Source organism: Saccopteryx bilineata, chromosome 1, assembly GCF_036850765.1.
Source record: "Saccopteryx bilineata isolate mSacBil1 chromosome 1, mSacBil1_pri_phased_curated, whole genome shotgun sequence".
Taxonomy (NCBI): domain Eukaryota; kingdom Metazoa; phylum Chordata; class Mammalia; order Chiroptera; family Emballonuridae; genus Saccopteryx; species Saccopteryx bilineata.
In genome coordinates, this window is record NC_089490.1 from 88,504,914 (window position 1) to 88,526,345 (window position 21,432).

Genomic DNA, 21,432 nt, shown 5'->3' on the forward strand with positions numbered 1-21,432 from the left:
TCTGGAGACTCCACTGAAATTAGCTAGGAAAAAATTGGGGTGTTAAAGTACCCTGGTAAGGAGGTGTCAGAATAAAGTCCTGCCCCTACCTGGACACTGACCCTAAATCTGAGTTCTCAGCAGATATTCAGACATGAGCGCAGATATTCAGACATGAGCCAGGACCTGTGCTGGGTCTTACAGAGCCAGCCCTTGGCCTCAGGAAGCTCTCCATCTACCCCAGAAGCAACTCTGACCAGCACCATTGTCTTCAAGATGCTGTAAATACAGGTGAGGCCTCTACTTTCCAGGTGGGGCAGTGGAGGCCCAGGGAGGGAGGATTGTTTTTTTGTCTGGAGTCAACTTAACACAAGGGCTTCAAATTTTCTCAATCCTCTACCCCATACCCCAGGGGTTGGGAAACTTTTTGGCTGAGAGAGCCATGAACACCACATATTTTAAAATGTAATTCCGTGAGAGCCATACAACGACCCATGTACCTTACACATTATCCAATAAAAGTTTGGTGTTGTTTCAGAGGACAGCTGTGATTGGCTCCAGCCACCCGCAACCATGAACATGAGTGGTAGGAAATGAATGGATTGTAATACATGAGAATGTTTTACATTTTTAATGTTATTTTTTTTTTTATTAAAGATTTGTCTGTGAGCCAGATACAGCCATCAAAAGAGCCACATCTGGCTCGTGAGCCACAGGTTCCTACCTCTGCCCTACCCCCTTCTTCCTGTCCTGTCTCAGTGGTTTTGTCATTTCTTGTCTCTTCCTCTTGGCACATTAAAAATGAAATAACTAGTCTGTTTGTCTTCCCCTAGAAGAGCTTGCACAGGAAGTGACTACTCCCAGGCTTTGCCTCTGGTAAGCCAGGGCACAGGACCCCTGGTGTTAGGCATTTTCCTCGGTCAGTATCTATATATGCTCATAGGTGGCCTGCCTTCTCAGCACCAGTGGGGCCAACTCCCTCCTTAAAACTGAGAAAAACTTCTGCAGTGAAAGTTGGGGCTTCTGGAGGCAGACTGGGAAGCAGCAGAGCATCCCACCATGTTTGAATCCCAAAATTAACCCTAAAATGGAAACCGCGGGTTTGGATGTGGAGAAAATCTCCTAATCTCAATTTACCTCTTTCCAGCTGTGTGACTTGAAGCAAATCACTTCAAACCTCTACGAACCAGTTTCCTTATTTGTAAAATGGGTGTAGGAAGGTCTGGCTAACAGGACAATCACGCATGCTCCTTCAACAATCCTTTGAGATTCCACGGAGGGCTAACTACAACCCTACACCCCCAGGTGGGCCCAGGCCAGGGATCTTTTTACCTCCCCTGCTCTCCACCTCCTCGGGCCATCCCCGGGGAGGCTGTTACTCCAACCACACAAAGCCTATAAGATCCTGGCACCCGGGTCTCGTCAAGTCAGCTTGCGGAGAGCTGGGACGCCGCGGACAGGGGGCCACGAGCGGTGTGGAGCGCTAGAGGGAGCCCTCAGGTGTTTTGAATCATTGGAACGGGGAGCCAAGTGCGCAGAGACGACCGGCGGAGCAGCCAGCCACCTGCGAGATCCAGTTGAGTTCTCAGCGTCCAGACGTCACCCTCGCGCCTCCCACGCGCGGACTGCTAACTGGGCGCGCCCGGCCCGCGGGGCCACGCGGTGGGCGGGGCGAGCCGGGGCCTTTGTGTTCAAACCACCCAATAGGAGGTGGCGGTGGGCGGTGAAGCGGGAGGGGCCTGGCCAATGGGCCACGGCCTGTCAGGGTTGACTGACAGGCGCACACATACACACTCCGCCACGCGCGCACCGCTCGGCCCCACTCGCGCAGTTCTGCGCGGGCGGCATTGTCACCGCTCTCGCAGCTCCCGCCCGCCGGCCCCGTCCTGCGCCGCCGCTCCTCGGCGCCTCGGGCCCGCGCGCAGAGCGCCGTTCGCGGGATTCTGACGGTGAAAGGGGGCGCGCCCGGGTGGCACCGCGGGCCTCGGACGCCCCCGTCCCCGCACGGAGCAGCCGTGGTAGCAGGTAACAGCCTTTCGTGGGCCTCAGGCGAGCGAACACGCGGGGCGAAGGTGGTGGGCCGGACTCGCCCGCCTCCCCGCGGACGCCGGGCCAGGCCTGACCCCGGGGTCATCACTGGGCCGCTTCGGCTAGGGCCAAGCTGCCCAGGCCTGGTTCTTCTCCGGGCCAAGCTGGGCCAGGCTCCAGCCCCGCCCGGCGCACGCCCCTGGGCCGGTCGGGCAGGGCCAGCGCCGGGCCAAGGCCAACCGCCCTGACTCATCTCTGCCAGGTCCCCGCCCCCAGGGCTGGCTGCCGCACTGGTCCCCACGGAGGGCGGATGTCTCCAGGCGGGACTTCCTTGGGCAGAAACTCCCCGGGAGAAGAAGAGTGAAGACCGGGCTGCCCCAAACCAGTGCAGGGCAGTGCCCATGTTTTCGTGCCAGTCAGGCAGTTTCCAGGGACAGGCAGTTCTCTGCCTCTGAGTGTCAGAACTCAGGAAATAGGAGGAAGGCCCATTTTGTTCAGTTCTAAAAAGAAACCAAACAAACGGGGAGGGAGTGTGCCTTAGAGCAGAGAAGCAGGGAAGGCTCGCGGTTGGTTAAAAAGAAAAAAAATTTTTTTCTATGTGTTCAGCGGGTAAGAAATAAAGGAAGTTAGCACCTGGAGCGTTTTACAGGCCCCAGGAGGAAACGTAATGTGACAATGCCCCAGAGTGAAAACAGCCCGTGCAAGATACCCAAGATCCACGTTAAGACTGAACATCGGATAGATACTGTCATATAAGTTTGCGATAGGGTGGCGGAAGGTGGTGTTAAGAAAAGGATGTGGTTCAGCTCAGAAGTGGGGAGAGATGTTTTAGTTGAGAGTTTTTTTAACTGATCGTGGGGGGGGATGGGGGGGTGTCTGTTTTCATATGCAAAATATCTGAGCTAGCGGCTCCTCTGTTTTGTTTTGGTGGATAAAGCCTTGACCTTTTTCATCTTGAGAAATGCAAACTGTTTTGTGTTAGCAGCATGCCACAGGAAAGACTAAGAGGCTCCCCTGGGAGCGTGGAGGTGCTAACAGCTTTCAGCCTTTCCACCACCTCAATATGAATATCTGTGTTTTTGCCAGCCTCAGTCTTCAGTGTTGTGTAAACACATTGCTTTGTTTCTGCCCGGGAGTGGAGGCCTCCACTGCAGCAGGGCAGAAGTTAAGAGGAGGAGCCTGTGTGGGTATTTGGAGCTTTCAGGTGGGAGGGCAGTAGTGGGGGTGGAATTACCTAATAAGGAGTTGAATATAGAAAAGAACTCAGGCCAACTTCCTGCTTTGGCTACTACCAGTCGGTCCTTTACCAACATTGGCTAGAACCAGGGGAGGACGTTGGGTGGACATCCACCTGAGAAGATGCGAATCAGACCAAGACAGAAGGGTCCTGGCATGGTGACTTAGTCGATAGAACATCCTCCTAGTGTGCTGTGGGTTGGATCCCCTGGTCAGGGCACACATGAGAAGCAACCAATGAGTGCGCAACTAACTGGAACTACTGAGTGGAACAATGAGTTGATGCTTCTCTCTCTCTTCCTCTCCTTGTTACTCTCTCTTCCTCCATCTTCCTCCCTCTTTCCCTCCCCCCCAAAAAATCAATGGGGAAAAAAAAATTAAAAACAAAAAGCAAGGTATGAGGCCGCTTGTTTTTCAGAAGAGGACTTTCTAGAATTCTCTAGCTGGACTAACCAGACCTTCTGGTTTTCATAGTCTGAGTTGAGATATGTTAAGAGTCTATGCCCACCACACAACCCAGAGAACTAGTAATTTAAGTATGACCCAGGAATATTATTAGGAGGAGCCCTTGAGTGGGCCTGAGTAACAATGACTATAACCTGGACGGGCAGAGGCAGCGTGTTGACACCCCTCACATTGGCAATCTGACATTTCAAACTTGGGTTTCTAGACTTTTTTTTTTTTCTTCATTTTTTAGAAAGGAGAGAGAGAGGGAGAGAGAGAGAAGGGGGGAGGAGCTGGAAGCATCAACTCCCATATGTGCCTTGACCAGGCAAGCCCAGGGTTTTGAACCGGCGACCTCAGCATTTCCAGGTCGACACTTTATCCACTGCGCCACCACAGGTCAGGCCGGGTTTCTAGACTTTATTAATCCTCCTCAGGTGGTAGAACGGTACCTTCTGCCAGGTCCTTCACCCAGCCTCCTCTCAGTCCTAGTTCTCGGTTCCCGAGCCTTGATTTCCGGCCCCTGTAATCCCACACTCCTGCTCTACCGCCCTGTTTTGTTAGTTTGTTAACAAATATTTGTTGTGTAACAATTCTATGTACAGACTGTTGCGAACATATTTTAGGCTGTAAAGGACTCTAGTTGGGGATACACTATACATTTCTGAAACAAGTTGAAAACTTCATGGTAGGGTGGAAAGACCCAGGCCCTATCACATGTCAAATCTGAGCTCAAACCCTGGCTCTCTGTCCCTTACAGGCTGGGTGGCTATGGGCAGTTACCAGTCATCTTAGTGTCTCAGGATTCTCCCTTGCTTATAGGATCAGAAATACCTGTAAGGAGCGAGGTACCTAGGTAGTATTTACAAAGTGTTTTGTCGTCACCTCCCACACAGTAACCAGCCCAGGGGTATACAGCAGATGGCCACTGTTAGAATGCTGGGGGCATGTACCAGGGAAGGTTTTCTGGAGTCCCAGTTTGACTGGGGCCTGATCAAATGAGTAGAGCTACAAGGAAAGGAAAGCGTGTCTCACCAGAGAAGCATCTAGAATGAGAGAGGACACCGCTCCAGGGGAGGGCAATGCAGTGGAATGCAGGGCCACAGGTTCTGTGTGGGGCAGCAGTGATTGAAGGCACTCATTTAGCATCTTTTGTGTGCCTATCGTGTGCCACTTACCACAGTTGCAGAAAGTATTGTACAACGCTGGCTCTCGTGAAGCACGGTGTCAGATAAACTGAAAATTAGGAAACCTCATGGAAAAAGGCTGCCTGGGTACAAAGTGAGCCCAGGGCTGGGTGTAGACTGTAGCAGAGTGGGTGGTGCTGTCACCCACATCTCAGGCTGTTTTGATTGATCACAGGGGGTGATCTTTTCATTGGGAGAGAGTGCCTAGTCTTTCCTCCCCCAGGGAGGAGCTGCCAACTGCCGCAACCTCACCTGTCCTCCTTTCTCTCCCAAGACTCTCTTTAGGGGAAGGGTCCCCATCTCACCTCATCATGTCTCGTCGAAGCCAGCGCCTCACACGCTACTCCCAGGTGGATGATGACGGCGGCAGCAGCAGTGGAGGGAGCTCAGTGGCTGGGAGCCAGAGCACCCTGTTTAAAGACAGTCCTTTCAGGTAGGGGAGCCCCACCACCCCTGTGTGGATGTGCAGAGCAGAGGACTCAGGCAACTCACTGTGCAGCCTCTTCCTGTTGTGACCTTCATGGGCAGAGATAAGATGCCCATGTCCAGTCAAGGGGCCATGAACAGCTACAGGGAAGCCAGGACTGGCACCAGTCCTTCTCTCTTAATGTAAGCCAGGCTGCTGCCCTCATGTTCAGAGAACAGGAAGTGGGGAGGCAACTTCAAGAGTAAGCTAGACCGGAAACCCCGACACTGCAAGCTGGGCTTACAGGATCCCCTTCTGCTATAGATGGGTGTGCCCATCTGGCCGTCCTCCCCAGACCCACACCCTTGTGTCTCACCGAGGGTAGGGCCGCAGCAGGGCCAGCCAAGCAGCTGTGGAGAGGAATGGATCCCAGGGGCACTAGAAAATGAGTAAGGCAGGCGCCAGCCTCACCGGGCCCCCCCTTGTAGACATGAGCCCCACAGCAGGCTCCTGGAGGTCAGATTGGGTTTGTTCAGGTTTTCAGTGGATTGTAGAAATTACTAATCCACAATGAAGCACGAGAAAAAAATTTGGCTTTGGACTTAGAGACCTGGGTTTGAATCTTGATTCTATCACCTTGACAATCTCCCTTAACCGCTAGTGAGATTTTTGAAGATAATGGAAGCAGAGGAACTGCCTGTGCTCAGCTCTGCAGCCAGTCAGTAATGGGGAGCTGTTAGTTTCCTAGCAACAAGGCCAGCCTACTCACTGCAGGAGGGCAAGGGGACTGGCTTCCTGTTCCTGGCTGGGTTCACCTGCCTGTTCTGCTCTTCCTTTCTGGCTGACCCCCCGCAGGACCCTGAAGAGGAAGTCCAGCAACACCAGGCGCCTTTCTCCAGCTCCACAGCTGGACCCATCCTCTGACACACACACCTCCTACTACAGCGAGTCCGTGGTCAGGGAGTCCTATTTTGGCAGTCCCCGGGCTGCCTCCCTCGCCAGGAGTGCCATCCTTGACAACCAGCTGCACAGTGACCCCTATTGGAGTAAGTATCTGCAGCCTTTCTCCTGGGACTTCGCTTCTTCTGGAAACTTAAGGTCCCAGATGCTGGCTCCTTCCCCCCAGGTTTCCTAAACATGCTGAGCCAGAGGAAGGGCTCCTGTGTTCAGAAACCCTTGGAAAAGCAGCCAGGTGTCTAAACTTCCAGGCTCCTTTAGAAGATGAAGTAGCCATGTTGCTGCTCCAAGCCCAGGAGACAAAGAGGGGCTGGGCCCAGCTCACCCCAGAGGGTCCCAGAGAGCTGGGAGAGGCCAAGGACAGAGTTCATCTGTTTATCAGGGTGTCCCCACACAGCCCTCCAGAATGCCTTCATCGGCACCTCTGTTCCCCAGGAGAACCCTGCATTCTTCCCTCCGCAGGTGAAGCCCTGCGGGTGAGGAAGAGGAGAGGCACAGGGGGCTCCGAGAGCAGCAAAGTCAACGGACTGGCAGAGACCAAGCTCTCCGAGGACTTCCTCGGGTCTTCCTCGGGCTACTCCTCTGAGGATGACTATGTAGGTACGCGACTATGTAGGTAGGCGACGCCGTCCACCTCAGCCTCAGGGAGACGGGCGATGCTCCAGCAGGTTCCAGGACTGCAGGGGAGGTGATGGGAAGCAGGGGAAGGCGCCCCTGACAGCTTGAGAGAGCGCAGTGTCTGGCGGGCACCTCCACAGATCATCTGGGCGTCCCTCCTGAACCCTAGCCTAGGGTGTCCAACACACTGGGTGCCCCTGCCCCACTAGGCCTGCGGTCAGCTCCATTGTTGAGCTTATTTCTGGCCAGCCTTTTAACACAGGCTTCACACAGAGAAGGTGCCTGATCCCTTGGTCCAGGTCTGAACAGTGGTTGAAGGATTGTCCGTGAGGGGAGGGATGCAGGTGAGGAGCTCAAGGAAAATGTCAGAAACCTATTGAAAGTTCCCTCAGCAGACAGTTACTGACCTACTAGGTGCCAAGCCTATGTGACTCTCTGAGAACGTGAAGGAAAATGATGCGTGGTCTCGGCTCACAGTCTAAGGGAGATGATAAGTAATAGGCAGTCACCACATCCCAGGGCCTTTCTGAATGAGGACAGGCTGACTTTCTTCTCCATCTCTGCAGGATACTCGGAGATGGACCAGCGGACTTCAGGTTCATGGCTAAGGAACGCTGTCTCTCAGGCAGGCACTTTTTTCTGGATGGTGGTCACTTTTCCAGGTGGGTGCTGGCTGTTCAGTGCACACTTGCTTCCATTCCCTACAGTAGTCCCTTCTCACTCATCTCCCTGAGGTTGGGTATGCAGACACCACTATAGGACCATCTGGGAAACTCACCTGGTTAAAACAAATAATTCTGGAATAACCACTGGGAGCCAAGAGCCATGGGAATATCCTCACTTGGACAGGCAGGAGCAGCTGTGGACAGGACCAAGGGCACTGGCAGAGCAGGCAGGTGGGATTTCAGGAACTGGGTAGCCAGCTGTCAGCGAAGGCAATGGTGCTCTGGCAGGTCCATGTTAGTAGCGGCAGGGAGGACTGCAGGTGGAGAGGAAGCGGTGCCCTGAAGCCATGACCCGCGGGCCGCCGCTGGCTCAGGGTGACACTTAGGCCTCATGGTCTCTCTTCTAGGCCGGCTCTTTGGACTCCTCTACTGGTGGGTTGGCACCACCTGGTACCGCCTGACGACAGCTGCCTCCCTCCTTGACGTCTTCGTTTTAACCAGGTGAGCGAGATTCCTGCCTGGACAATGATTCAGAAAGTTCCAAACAGAAGTCTCAGACAGGCTTGGTCTCTTCCTACTGGTCAGGTCGTAGGCTCTAACCCACCAGTGGTGTTTCTCAGGATATTCAGTTTCCTTCTGGACCCTGTGATGGCCTAGACCCCAGAATTTCCCACCCCATGTTCAGAGGCTGCCTGAGGGTGCCATGGGTCTGAAGTCCCTGGCCCAGTAGTGCCAGGGTTTGGGAACTGGCCCCTTGGCGGAGGGGAGAAGACTGAGCCAAGAAGTCAGGGTCCCTCTGGCCATCATCCTGGTTGGAGTGGGTGGCCAGCTCTGCTGAGAAGAGGGGCAAGGATGGATTCATGTCACCAAGAAAAAAAGGTTCCTCGTTTATTTAAAAGAAGATGTTGTTGAAGTAGTTCCATTTTTTAATATATATTTTCTTGCTTAGAGGACCTCTGTATATGAAAATTTTTATTTTTATTTTTTTAAGATTTCACTACTTATTTTTAATAACAACAGTGAACTCCTAGGTCATAATTGTCCCCGTTATTCCAAGACCTCGAAAGAGTCCTATTTGGCTCTGGCAGGATGAGACACTCAAGAGTGTCACTTCAGCCTCAGTTTAGCACTCAGAAAAAGTCTGAAGGGACTCCCTGGGGGGAAACCCAGAGGCCTGAATTTCTCTTGACACCCTTGCCTTCCTTGCTCACCCCTCCCATGGCCCAGGCGCTTCTCATCCCTGAAGATGTTCCTGTGGTTCCTCTTGCTGCTGCTGCTCCTGACAGGGCTGACCTATGGTGAGCTGACCCGCTGTTACAGGAAATGGGTAGGACAAGAGCTGCCGGGATGGGGCTGGTAAGCCAGATAGGCAGGGCAGTGTGGGCAGAGGCTGGTGTTGAGCAGAATAGAAAACTAGAGGGACGGTGATCACCTACTGGATGAGTGGGGTTGGACTGCACCTGAGCACCTCATGAACCCTGAGACCTGAGCCTTAGACCAGTCCTGTCTGGCTCTCCTGGGTCCTCTGCTGACTAATGCTACTGTGTTCTCAGGGTGCCCAGTGAGTGAAAGGGTAAATGCCCCTACCCACTGATCTTGTCCTCAATAGCCACTCTGGACTGCCTGGCATGTCTAGAGGAGGTTTGGAGCCACCTAGGTCAGAACATGCCTAGTACAGGAGTAACGGGGTAAAAATCAGGGACTCTGACAGTTGTTAGTAGTAATTTTTTCTCCATTCCAAATCAGGACATAGTCTGGATGAGTGAGTTATTGTTACAAGATCAAGTTCAAACTTTAACTATCTTTAAGATCCAAGCAATGAAGTAGTAAAAAGAAGTAAATACACCTTTTACTCTAAGATGCTATCTTTGTGAGATGCTCTACATTATCCCAGTCTCTATCATGGGAGTTCCAAATTTGTTACATAGTTGTAATCATTGTGTGTATGTGTACGTGTACATATATATGTGTGTAGATCTGTACTTTTTTTCTCTTTTTTTGTATTTTTCTGAAGTGAGAAGCAGGGAGGCAGAGAGACAGACTCCCGCATGCGCTCTACCAGAACCCACCCAGCATGCCCACTAGGGGGTGATGCTCTGCCCATCTGGGCTGTTGCTCCTTTGCAACCAAAGCCATTCTAGCGCCTGAGACAAAAGCCATGGTGACATCCTCAGCACCCAGGCCAACTTTTGCTCCAGTGGAGCTTTGGCTGCGGGAGGGGAAGAGAGAGACAGAGAGGAAGGAGAGGGGGAGGGGTGGAGAAGCAGATGGGTGCTTCTCCTGTGTGCCCTGGCTGGAATCGAACCCGGGACCCCTGCACGTCAGGCCGACGCTTTACCACTGAGCCAACCGGCCAGGGCCTTATATGTACATTTGTGTCAACTTTTTATTTGGCAGTCTCACATGAGTTTCACAATTCCATAAGGGTTGCCTCCATGGACCCCAGGTTCAATTTTAATAATTGTACTAATTTATAATTAGAGATCATGCTTTATTATTTTTTAGGTATTTGGTTTTATAGATTTAGCATCTATTCAACTTGTATTTCTTTTACTAATGTCAAGGTAGAACATTTTCTCCAGTTGTTGATTTCCTTTTTGTTTCTGTTACAAGAACAGCTTGTTCATATCCATTGGAAAGTGGGCATCATCCTTAAAATAATACCCTCTATAACAGTACTGCATTTTGTTCAGGAGGTACTTTCCCATGAGTTAACTCAGTTTAACCTGAGCTCCACCCTCACCCCGTGGAGGGACCTGCTCAGGGAGTACAGTAAGGGAGGGCGTGCCCAGGGGATCTGACAGAAAGCCTGCAGCCAAGTGCTTTCTGTTGCACCTGCTGCTAGCCGATGAGTGACAAGTATGGCATCTTACTGGGTGAAGACTCCTCAGCCAATACGGCCTTTTCAGGTGCCCTTACCACCGTACACAGGTACACACGCACACACATGTACATGCACAGCTCAGGGATAAATGCATCACAACACAGATGGCCCCGACAGCGGCCTTTTTAGCAGGTGTATTCTGTTTCAGTGATTCCCATTAGAGTCACGTGAGGAGCTTTTACTACTCACCTATGGAGGGTCCCCCTAGAGTCAGACCAATGAACTCATCCTATGGAGGGCCAGGCCTGACGCTGGGTGTTTTAAAAGCTCCCTGGGTGATCCTGATTTAAAGTTTGGGCTGAAAACCACCATCAGGGCCTCTGGGTTCTATTGCAAGTTCTGAAAGATGAGGATTCCTGAGGGGATGTGAGAATGCACACACTCTGGGACGACAGTCTGGTGGAGTTGCTGCCTTGGAGACTGGGAAGTGCGGCTCTTGTACCACTTGCCAGCAGAAGCATGGCTCCCATGAAATGAGACAGGCTACTGATGACCAACATTGATTAAGCTGAAGTCCTTACCATGTGTGCCATCATGCTTATGGCCCCAGCCTGGGTAACCACCCTCCCCTGTGTACAGGTGCTTGGTATTTCTACCCATACGGACTGCAGACATTCCACCCAGCCGTGGTTTCCTGGTGGGCAGCACGGGGCGGTGGCCAGCAGCGTGCAGCGTGGGAGTCCAGAGACGCATCTCCGCATTTCCAGGTGAGCATCTTAGCTTGTTCACAGGCTCCTCCCTCAGCCTGTCCATAGCTGGTTTCCCTGTGCTTCTTCCTGACATGCCTGACTGAGAAGAGGTACTATCCTAGCTGAGACACTGCCTCACCTTCCTGGCACCCTTTCTCTACCACTTGGAGTGTGCGTATTGAGAGGCAGTTTGCTTAGATAGTAGTCAGAACTGTCCCAAAGTTAATTGCCACCCTGGGCACAGGCAAAAGAAGGAAAAGGAATCAGACAAGTCATCTTGTTTGCTTTATTTTATCGAACACAATTTCACAAACACAGGGTGGGGCAAAGTGGGTTTACAGTTGTTCATATGGAAAACAGTACAATCATTAATAAGTGATATTACAGGAGTAAACTGTGTATTTCATGTACTCACAGCCATAAACCTACTTTTTCGCCCTACCTTGTATTTACTGAACGCCTTCTCCTTCTACAACTAAGGTGGTAATGTTGGTCAGTTACCCACTAGCAGATAAACCACCCCTAAAATCAGTGCTTTAAGAGTACGAGCCTTTGATTAGCTCATGAGTCTATGGGTCCTCTAGTTGGCTCTTTGAGTCTGTGCAGGGACAGATCAGTCTTGGCTGGGCTCCCTCATGTGTCTGCAGCTGGCTGGTGGAGCAGCAGGGTGGGCTGTACCCCACCTGCGCTGCTGCTGTCCAGCGGGCTAGCCCGATCATGTTCTCACAGAGGCTGATCCAGGTTCCAAGGGAGCAGAATCAGGCCCAGCCTTTTGCGGCCTCACTTCAGAACTAGCACCCTGTCTCTTCCTCCACATCCTATTGGCCTCAGCAAACCCAGAGCCAGTTTAGATTCAAGGACGGGATATAGGCTCCTCCTCTCCATGGGAGCACGTGCAAGGCCGCATTGCACAGGGTGCACATGCAGGGCAGAGGGCAGGACCGTGGCCATGGAACAGGCCCAGACTGCTCCCTGAAAGTGCCTGCAGTCCAGTGGGGAGGGGGTGGTGACAAGGGCACAAATAACCAGAATGTATGTGTGCAGGTCCTGAGGTACACGATGAAAAAGTTAAACTCTTTATTGTAATGATTTAACTTTGTGTGTACCTTGCTGACTTTAATTTGGTATCACATTTTTAATCATTTATTTTGGTGGATATTACTTTCTTGACCATGATCTTCTTATTTCTTAAAATAACATATCCTGGCATTTGTAAATTTTCCTTTTTTAATTAGTAAAGACATTAAATACAATTCAATTTCAAGATCACCTTTTTTTTTGTAAAAAGAAAAAAAAGAGAGAGAGAAAGGAGAAAAAGAAGTAGCAGAGTTACAGAGAGTTGCCTGGTTTGGGAGGGATGGAGAGGAGGGGAGGGGGAGGGGCAGAGATCAGGAGCATGACTTTTACTGTTTGTTTGCTTTTGAGTCATGTAAAAAATGGAATTTTTAAAAATCAAGCAATCTCTGTACCCAGTGTACCCACTGGCCTCACCCTTTGATAGTTGACAGACTGTGTTTTATGCTTTCTCTTGGCAACGATTTTTGTTCTTAAGCCAACAAGGTTCTCAGAATTCATGGCATGCTATCAAATGCCAACCTCAAGTCCAAATGACTCGTATTCTATCTTCTCTGTGGGGCAACCAGTTAGGAGAAAGAAAGCCTTTTCAAGTTATTTGGCCTTTTAGCCATTGTTCCATGAACCTCTCGGTGCCACACTCTCTGGTACACTACACCTAGAGAGGGGAGGGGGGGTGGGCTCAGCCCGGCAGGCCACCCAAATGGCCATCCTTCCTCTTCTGGGGCTGCTCCTCCATTCAGACCCTCTTCTGGGAGGGCACTGGATCCCCTCTCACCTGTCCCTTGTGCACTCCTTCTTGGGATCAGACCCTTCCAGCACCCCCTTGTGTCCCAGTGCCCTGTGCTTCCTGGTTACCATACCCACCAAACCCGGTTACCTGCAGAAGGACTTGCCCACCCGCAGGGCAGAGAGACTGTCCAGGGATCCTTGGACCCAGCATGTGTTGACATTTGGGCATATCTGGGATTCTCTTCCGTTTCTCTTCAGGAAGCACTGTTGTCGCAGGTCCCTCACCTCTTTGGGTTCTCCCTCCCACCCTGCCAGGCTGAGCAGCGCATTCTGTCCCGCGTACACTCTCTGGAGCGGCGCCTGGAAACTCTTGCTGCCGAATTTTCCTCCAACTGGCAGAAGGAGGCCATGCGCCTGGAACGCTTGGAGCTGCGGCAAGGGGCTGTTAGTGAGGGAGGTGGTGGCAGCCTGAGCCAGGAGGACACCCTGGTGCTCCTGGAGGGGCTGGTGAACCGCCGAGAGGCTGCCCTGAAGGAGGACTTCCGCAGGGACACCGCGGCCCGGATCCAGGTAGGGGAGAGGAGCTGTGGTCTCTGGGCTAGAGCTGAATGTCATATGCAGGTGACACAGTGGGCGTGTGGGGTGGAGGGGGCGAGACCTTGCACACCGTGACAGACATGAGAGACAGCTCTGCCACTTGGCAATTACCTCTCTATGTCTGAGTCTCCTCTTCTTGAAAATAGACACTCTCCTGCTGCCCCCGCCCCCTAGTTGTGAGCACTTGAGATTTCAGAGTGCCTGGTGCTGGGCCTGACACCACGTCGGTGTGCAGGAAAGCTTAAGGGGAGGTGTGCATGTTTCCAAGAAGCATGGTAGCAGCAAGACCAGGAGCTGATGTTTGCCATCAGGCCTGGTTTGAATTCCAAACACACTGCCAGTAAGTGGTCCTCTGAGCACAGCTCAGTGAAATCCTCAGCCTCTGTCACTATGCCTGACAGGAAGAACTAGTCACCTTGAGGGCAGAACATCAACAAGACTCAGAAGACCTCTTCAAGAAGATTGTCCAGGCCTCCCAGGTGGGTTTTGGGCACGTGAACCCTACAGTGGGGCCCTGATCCAAGTTGGCATCTCTTCTAGGGCTGAGATAAACAACATGGCTCCCTGAAGGGTCTGCTCAGGGATGCCCTGGGAGTGTGCTGGAGGACAGGGAGGGCCACTTTCAAGCGGCCCATGCTATTGGTCTAACATGCTGAATGAATGAGTGAACATATGAATACCCGAGTGTGCCAGATACAGGGTGAGACTAGGAGGCCAGTTTGACATTTGCTGAAGCAGTGGGGAGACCCTGGGGAAGGGATGAGTTAAAAAACCCCAAAGGGAACAGGTACTGCTCTGGGAGGCTGACTGCTCTGAGCCTGACATCTCCCTTGTTCCTGCCAACAGGAGTCTGAGGCTCGACTCCAACAGCTGAAGTCTGAGTGGCACAGGTATTGACTGGGTCTTGCAGTCTGGCCAAGGCCTGCCTTTCCCCTGCCCACCCTCACCCCCACCCAAAGCAGGACTGGGGAGCAGAGCCCCAGAGCAGAGTTCAGACTGTGTTCAAAGCAGAGTCAGATGGCTGAAACCTGGCTTGGAACCATATGCTTACAGCCTGTCCTTGAGGTGCAGTGGAGGTTGGGAGTGTGGGGTACAGCAAGAGAATTGGGATTCTTGGGGTCATGCAGACATACCATCTTTTCTGTACAACCTTGCGCGGCTGCCTTCCCATGCCTAGACATCATGCTCATGGAGGGCGTGAACAGCTGAGGCTGAGTGAATGCTGGATCTGCATTTAGAGAGGGAGCCGGATAAGAATTAACTCCCTGGTACAGGCAAGCCCGGAGCTGCATTCACAGCCAGGATCTCCCAAGAGTAGGATCTCCAAGAGTAGGCTTTGCATTCACCTGCAGGTGATCCTCTGGTTTTCCCCAGCATGTCCTTACCCCTCACCAGAGATCCAAATCTTCTTCTTCTCTTTGGGAGCAGGATGACCCAGGAGTCCTTCCGGGAGAACTCCATGAAGGCGCTGGCGCGGCTGGAGGACCAGGTGGCAGGCCTGCGACAGGAGCTGGCAGCCCTGACCCTGAAGCAGAGCTCGGTGGCAGACCAAGTGAGCCTGGTGCCCCAGCAGCTCCAGGCCTTGCGGGATGATGTGAGTTGGAACTGTCTAAGTACCCTGCTGAACAGCCCGCCCTGTGAGGCCATCTGTCCCTGCAGTCTGCATGGGGCAGAAAGCTTCCTGTCCGTGCAGCCTGTTCCATGAGCCCTGGCTCTGGACTTGACACATGCTGTTTTCCTTCAATGGGAGTTCTTCCCATTCTTCTATCAAGAACTTCTTTTCTACCCCTTTACACAAGCCAGACACCTCCCAGCCAGCATCCCAAAGTGAGACCATTTTTTTGTTTCCTAGGTGGAGTCTCAGTTCCCTGCCTGGGTCAGTCAGTTCCTCCTCCACGGTAGGGGAACCCGCACTGGGCTCCTTCAGCGAGAAGAGATGCAGGCTCAGCTTCAAGAGCTAGAGAGCAAGATCCTCACCCATGTGGCCGAGATGCAGGGCAAGTCAGCGAAGGAGGCCGCGGCCAGCCTGGGGCTCACGCTGCAGAAGGAAGGCGTGATCGGGGTGACAGAGGAGGTGAGGTTCTTGGGACCCCCACTTACACACACAAACTGCTTTCCTCCTGGGAGCTATAGACATGCACAGTCCCACAGTGTCAGCTCCCTGGAATATTCCAGGAACCAAGTGACATGCAGGGGCTCCAGTGTTTACTTTGAGGCTGATATGGGAGGGTAGAGGTGCACCTGTGTGGGAGGCATGTGTGTCGGGACACCAGTGTGGTGCAAGCACAAAAGGGGTCTGTGGGTCCCTAGCCCCCGTCAGAGGAAGCACAAGGGTAGATGAGTCTGCCTCCCACTACAACTGCTCTGGGTGCCTGGGTTTTAGGAGGTGCACCGCATTGTAAACCGGGCCCTGAAGCGCTACAGTGAGGACCGCATCGGGATGGTGGACTATGCGCTGGAATCAGGAGGTGTGTGTGCTGCCCCTTTCTGTTGCTGAGCCCGGTCCCTGCACTAGCATCCAGCATCTGCTGGAGCACTGTGGTGCTAGGCAAGCAGGGTTTATCAGCAGTCACCCAACCTAGAACTCACGACGAAGACAAGCAGCAGCTGGGAGAATTCAGAACGTGCCCAACACCATCCTTGGCTGGGATGAGGCTGTTATAGCTGCACTGTGGTCTGGGTTAGGTGGGCAGACTGGGCCTGGGGCATCTGCCTCTGCCCTCAGGGAGAACATGGGCTATAGTGGTCCCTCCTTGAGCTGCCTCAGCCCTTTAAACTTGGGGTCTTTATGGCTACTGAGCCGAGCTGGTCATCTGGTCTCCCCTTCCACCAATGTCCAGGCCCCAGGCACCCACACTGCCTTTCTTTCCTGTGTCAGGGGCCAGTGTGATCAGCACCCGATGTTCCGAGACCTATGAGACCAAGACGGCCCTCCTCAGCCTCTTCGGTATCCCCTTGTGGTACCATTCCCAGTCACCCCGCGTCATCCTCCAGGTAGGTATCCTGAGCAGTCTCCCGTGTAGCTGGGTGACCGTCCCACTCCAGGTCAGCCAGAGCTACACTCAGGACAGGCTCTTTGTCACCAGCCTTGCACTGACCTGACTTTTTCCCCTCTAGCCAGATGTGCACCCAGGCAACTGTTGGGCCTTCCAAGGGCCGCAGGGCTTTGCTGTAGTTCGCCTCTCTGCCCGCATCCACCCCACTGCTGTCACCTTAGAGCATGTCCCCAAGTCTTTGTCGCCCAACAGCACCATCTCCAGTGCCCCCAAGGACTTTGCTGTTTTTGTGAGTATGCCACCTGTGCTGGGTGAGCCCGTGGGGCTCTACTGAGGTCATGCTTTGGCCGGGGAGGGGAGCAGATCTGGAAGAGATGGTGCCAGGGTGGAAATGGTACTTTGATCCCAGTTGTTCTGGGCTATAGAGGGAGGAAGTGTCCATTGTTCAGATCCCCTGTCCGCCAGGTGGGAGGGGACCAGTGTGGGAACAGGGAGGGAAGGCACTCATCCTTGGGTGGCCAGGATCTTCCCTTCATCCTTTGCTCTTCACAGGGGTTTGATGAAGACCTGCAGCAGGAGGGGACCCTTCTTGGCCAGTTCACCTACGACCAGGATGGGGAGCCCATTCAGACCTTTTATTTTCAGGTACAGGATTGTTTTGCCAGCAGAGGTGGCATACTCACTTTCTCATCCATTCAGCAGATATATTATGGTAGTTACCCTGTGCCAGGTGCTGGGGGTTCAGAGCAGGAAACCAAAGACCCTGCCCTCCCACAGCTGGAGGTATGGGAAACAGCTGTCCCAGGTGACTGGAAGAGGTGTCAAGTAGACATCAGACAGGGGAGGGGCCCCTTCCAGATGCAGTGTTAGGAAAGATGCCTGGGAAAGGTCTGAGCATGGCCCAGCCAGACCTCAAGCAGTACACTGTACTGTGGCCACTCAACCTGAAATGCAGAGTCCCAGGCTCTACCCCAATAGGTTGATTCCCTAGGGCCGTTGGGACTCAGAAACCTGTGTTCTAACAAATAGCCCAGATGAATCTGATGCAGGTTGCCTGCAACTACCACCAATGGTAGGGACTCGGAATACTCTGCTGTGCAGTGGGGGATGTGAGGTAAAGGGACAGTAGCAGGAAGAGAGCCTGGAGAAGCAGGCCTGGATCCCAGGCCTAAGTATTTATTTTAGCCCCCAGGGCTGGGGTGGAGCATTGCCGTGTTTTAGGCAAAGAAATGACAATATGACATACATTATAATAAGATCACTGTGACTGGGTGTAAATGGTGAATCCAAGGGGGACAAGCCTGGAGACAGGGAGACTGGTTGGGAATGGTTGCAGGGAAGCAAGCCAGAACTGAAGCTAACAAGAGGGTGTTTGGAGGACCAAGGGTGGCGGGACACAATTGCCCTGGCTGGGAGTAGGGGAGGAGATGGTGGAGGTGAGGGCAGCTGGGAGGCTAACGCAGAGATGGGGCAGGTTTGGCCAACAAGTTTGAGGCACTTGTGGGACAGTCCAGTGAAGTTGTCATGAGGCCTGGACATACAGACTGAGCTGTGAGCTCCAAGGTGATAACTGAGTCATGGGAGGAGCTGGGATTTCTCAGGGAATGCGTGCAGACTATACCTTTAGGAGAATGTGGAGGACAAGAGGCTGTGTAGGAGACTGGAGGGAGAGGAAGAGCAGAACACTGTGCTGGGCCATCAATGGTGAGACTTGACCTGTGGTGGCGCAGTGGATAAAGGCGACACTGAGGTCGCCAGTTCGAAACCCTGGGCTTGCCTGGTCAAGGCACATATGGGAGTTGATGCTTCCTGCTCCTCCCCCATTTCTGTCTCTGTCTCTCTCTCCCCTCTATAAAGTGAATAAATATTAAAAAAAAAAAAAAAAAAGGTGAAACTTGCTTTAAAAGCTGGCCTTCTCTGGGAGTAGGAGAGCAGCACCCTGCCACTTCCTGCACATGCTTGATTGTGCACTGACTTCCAGGAGCAAGAACCCAAAAATTGTAGCTTTTGCCTGACCAGGCAGTGGCACAGTGGATAGAGCATTGTCCTGGAACACAGAGGACCCAGGTTCAAAACCTCAAGGTCAGCTTCAGCATGGGCTCATCCAGCTTGAGTGGGGTCACTGGCTTGGCTGGAGCTCCCTGGTCAAGGCATATATGATAAAGTAATCAATGAACAACTAAGGAGCAGCAACAAAGAATTGATGCTTCTTATATCTCTCCCTTCCTGTCTGTCCCTATTTGCCCCCTTCTCTCTCGCTAAAAAAAAAAAAAAAAAAAAAATTTTAATTAAAAATTGTAGTTTTTTGAGCATAGAGAGGCCTGATAGGAACTTAAAAAAGAAAAGAAAAAATTCTAAAGTTTATAAAGGGATTCTTTCCTGACATCAACATGTAGCAGCAAACTCTCCATGGAGGTGGTTCTGCCCGTTGACAGTAATGATTGAGAACCTGAATTGTCGGTTTGGGATCATGTGCCACTCCCAGCTCCAAGGACATTTCCATGTGGCCCTGATGGGTGGCCCCTGTAGGATCTCTGAAGCCCCTGGGGCCCCTTAGTCCATCAGCTTGAAACTCCTCCAGGGTCTAAAGACAGGTCTCTGCAGAGGCCCTAGGGGAGAGGAACATGTGGTCCTAGTGGTGGTATCTCCTCTCCTGCCTGCTATCAGTGAGGTCTGGGGGGCTCTCTGACACTCTTAACCTCTTCCTTCTCCTGCTAGGACTCTAAAATGGCCACATACCAGGTGGTGGAGCTGCGGATCCTGACTAACTGGGGCCACCCTGAGTATACCTGCATCTACCGCTTCCGGGTGCATGGGGAGCCCGCCCACTAGGCCTTCCCTGTGCTGCTGCCAGCCAGCTGGGAGGCCAGCCGTGCCTTCTCTGGAAGTGGGAGAGCAGCACCCTGCCACTTCCTGCACATGCTTGATCGTGCACTGACTTCCAGGAGCAAGAACCCCTGGCCAAGTGGAGAGGAGAAAGAACATGCAGGGCTTTCCTAGCAGCAGGGTGGTGCCAGGGCACAGCGGGCTCTGTCGTTCTCATGCCAGGCTTCAGGCATCTCCTTCCCCTCCTGGGAGGGTGTACATATGTAGCATATCACATGGGACTGAGGCAGGAGAGGTGATGAGTAAACCTGTCCCAGCAATTGCGACCCCTCCACAGGGTGAGGGGCTGGCACTGAAGAAGCTGTTGGGAGGTTATGTGAATGATGCACTTGCCAAGGCCACGGGTGGTGTAAGTGAGGGCCTGGGGTAGGGAAGGGAAGCCCTGTGGGAGGAGGGTGAGGTTGGGCAACAGGCGGGAAGCTCCTGGTAGAGGGTGGCTGGTCTTTTCTAGAAGCCAGTGCCATCAACCTAGGAGAGCTTGGCCCACAGGTTCCTTGAGAGGCTTTTGTACACTGTATTTGCCCTCAGCTGAGGTGGGCAAGGGTCTGCTTGTACCCTAGGTCCGGTTCCTATGAGCCTCTGAGGGACCCAGGGGCCATCCCTGTAGGATCCCCTCTGCTAGGAATATTAGTTGCTCTTTCTCTTCTGATGCTGGGACCGGGGCCTGTCCCCTGAAGCTTGCCACATTCCCCCAGGGTGCAGGGAGCCCAGACCTGTCCTCTGAGGCTGTAAGCATCTGGGATCAGCTAGAAGGTTGGGAGCAGGGGACTCCCTGGGCTCTCCTGGTGGCCCAGTTATAACAAGGTGATATTCAGGGTATCATGGTGGGAAGTCAGTCTGCCTTGTGGGCCCTGCATCATCCTTCATGGTGTAAGTGGTCCTCACCCTCAGCCACCCCCTTAGGGCTCTTTCAGCTCTTGCTCAATTATTTCCTTTCTGGCTTTTTCTATGGGGGCCTGGGGATGGGGAGGGGGGAGCTAGGTAGGGCAGGGGTCTGAGCAGGGACTTTTTGACCCAGCAGGCCCTGCTATATTATGTAAATATTTTTCAAGGTCTGTTTTTTAAATTGAAAAGCTAAGGGCTTGATTCCTAGCCCTGTTCTGTGGGGTGTTGGGTGACTTCAGTTCCCTATAATGCCCTAGACAAGAGGGGCTGCCAGCACAGGCAGGTGCCCTTAGGAAGAAAGAGGGCTTGGCCCTTACTGGGCTGCTGCAGAAGGGAGCTGGAGTGAAGGCGAGGCCCCAGGCCATCCTGTGCTCCTCCAGCGCCAGTCCTGCACAGCCTCTGCCCCCAGACAACCTGGTTTTGTTTTGTGCTCTTCTGTCACAAATGCTGCACTATTGGGTTCTTAATTTTTTTATCTCCAGATTATAATTTATGTCTATGCAAAAAATAAAATATGCCCAGGACTGATGGAGTACATGGTTTTTATCTGGCCACTACACAAGGAATCAGCTCTTGGGAAACGAGAATGAATTTAGTCAAAACAATGCCTCGGCCCTGGCCGGTTGGCTCAGTGGTAGAGCATCGGCCTGGTGTGCAGGAGTCCCGGGTTTGATTCCTGGCCAGGGCACACAGGAGAAGCGCCCATCTGCTTCTCCACCCCTCCCCCTCTCCTTCCTCTCTCTCTCTTCCCCTCCCGCAGCCAAGGCTCCATTGGAGCAAAGTTGGCCCGGGCGCTGAGGATGGCTCTGTGGCCTCTGCCTCAGGCGCTAGAATGGCTCTGATTGCAACAGAGCGACGCCCCGGAGGGGCAGAGCATCGCTCCCTGGTGGGCATGCCGGGTGGATCCTGGTCGGGCACATACGGGAGTCTGTCTGACTGCTTCCCCATTTCTATCCCATTTCGGAAAAATACAAAAAAATACAAAAAAAAAAAAAAAGAAAGAAAACAATGCCTCAAAGACTTACTCCTACTTTAGAAAACCAGGCCTTTCAGCTAAAACCCAGCTGTGATGGGGGATGGGGCTCAAGGGCTGGGAGGAGAGAGTGAGGTGGCTTTCTTAGCCAACACTGATACCCATTATGGAGAGGTTTTTTCTGGCATCTTAGTGC

At 52.8% G+C, this 21,432-nt stretch overlaps 1 protein-coding gene across 1 annotated transcript; it reads left to right on the forward strand.

The window, feature by feature from the left end:
- Nucleotides 1-1,745: 1,745 nt before the first annotated feature.
- SUN2 (Sad1 and UNC84 domain containing 2) lies at nucleotides 1,746-20,787 on the forward strand. The gene is made up of 18 exons (XM_066257909.1): nucleotides 1,746-2,004; nucleotides 5,149-5,307; nucleotides 6,136-6,326; nucleotides 6,700-6,837; nucleotides 7,422-7,517; nucleotides 7,928-8,021; nucleotides 8,748-8,818; nucleotides 10,984-11,111; nucleotides 13,215-13,469; nucleotides 13,898-13,975; nucleotides 14,343-14,386; nucleotides 14,925-15,090; nucleotides 15,349-15,570; nucleotides 15,880-15,964; nucleotides 16,375-16,490; nucleotides 16,614-16,781; nucleotides 17,045-17,137; nucleotides 19,211-20,787. The coding sequence occupies exons 2-18, from the start codon at nucleotides 5,186-5,188 to the stop codon at nucleotides 19,322-19,324; spliced, it is 2,181 nt and encodes a 726-aa protein (XP_066114006.1). The 5' UTR covers nucleotides 1,746-2,004; nucleotides 5,149-5,185; the 3' UTR covers nucleotides 19,325-20,787.
- The last annotated feature ends 645 nt before the right edge of the window (nucleotides 20,788-21,432 follow it).

What these genes read in the sequence shown, in the direction of transcription:
- SUN2 (XM_066257909.1), top strand. Translation starts at nt 5,186, where the DNA reads ATGTCTCGTCGAAGCCAGCGCCTCACACGCTACTCCCAGGTGGATGAT. An exon ending in CTGAAGTCTGAGTGGCACAG is followed by an intron (nt 14,387 to 14,924) that starts GTATTGACTGGG and finishes CTTTGGGAGCAG; the next exon opens with GATGACCCAGGAGTCCTTCC. An exon ending in CTATGCGCTGGAATCAGGAG is followed by an intron (nt 15,965 to 16,374) that starts GTGTGTGTGCTG and finishes TTCCTGTGTCAG; the next exon opens with GGGCCAGTGTGATCAGCACC.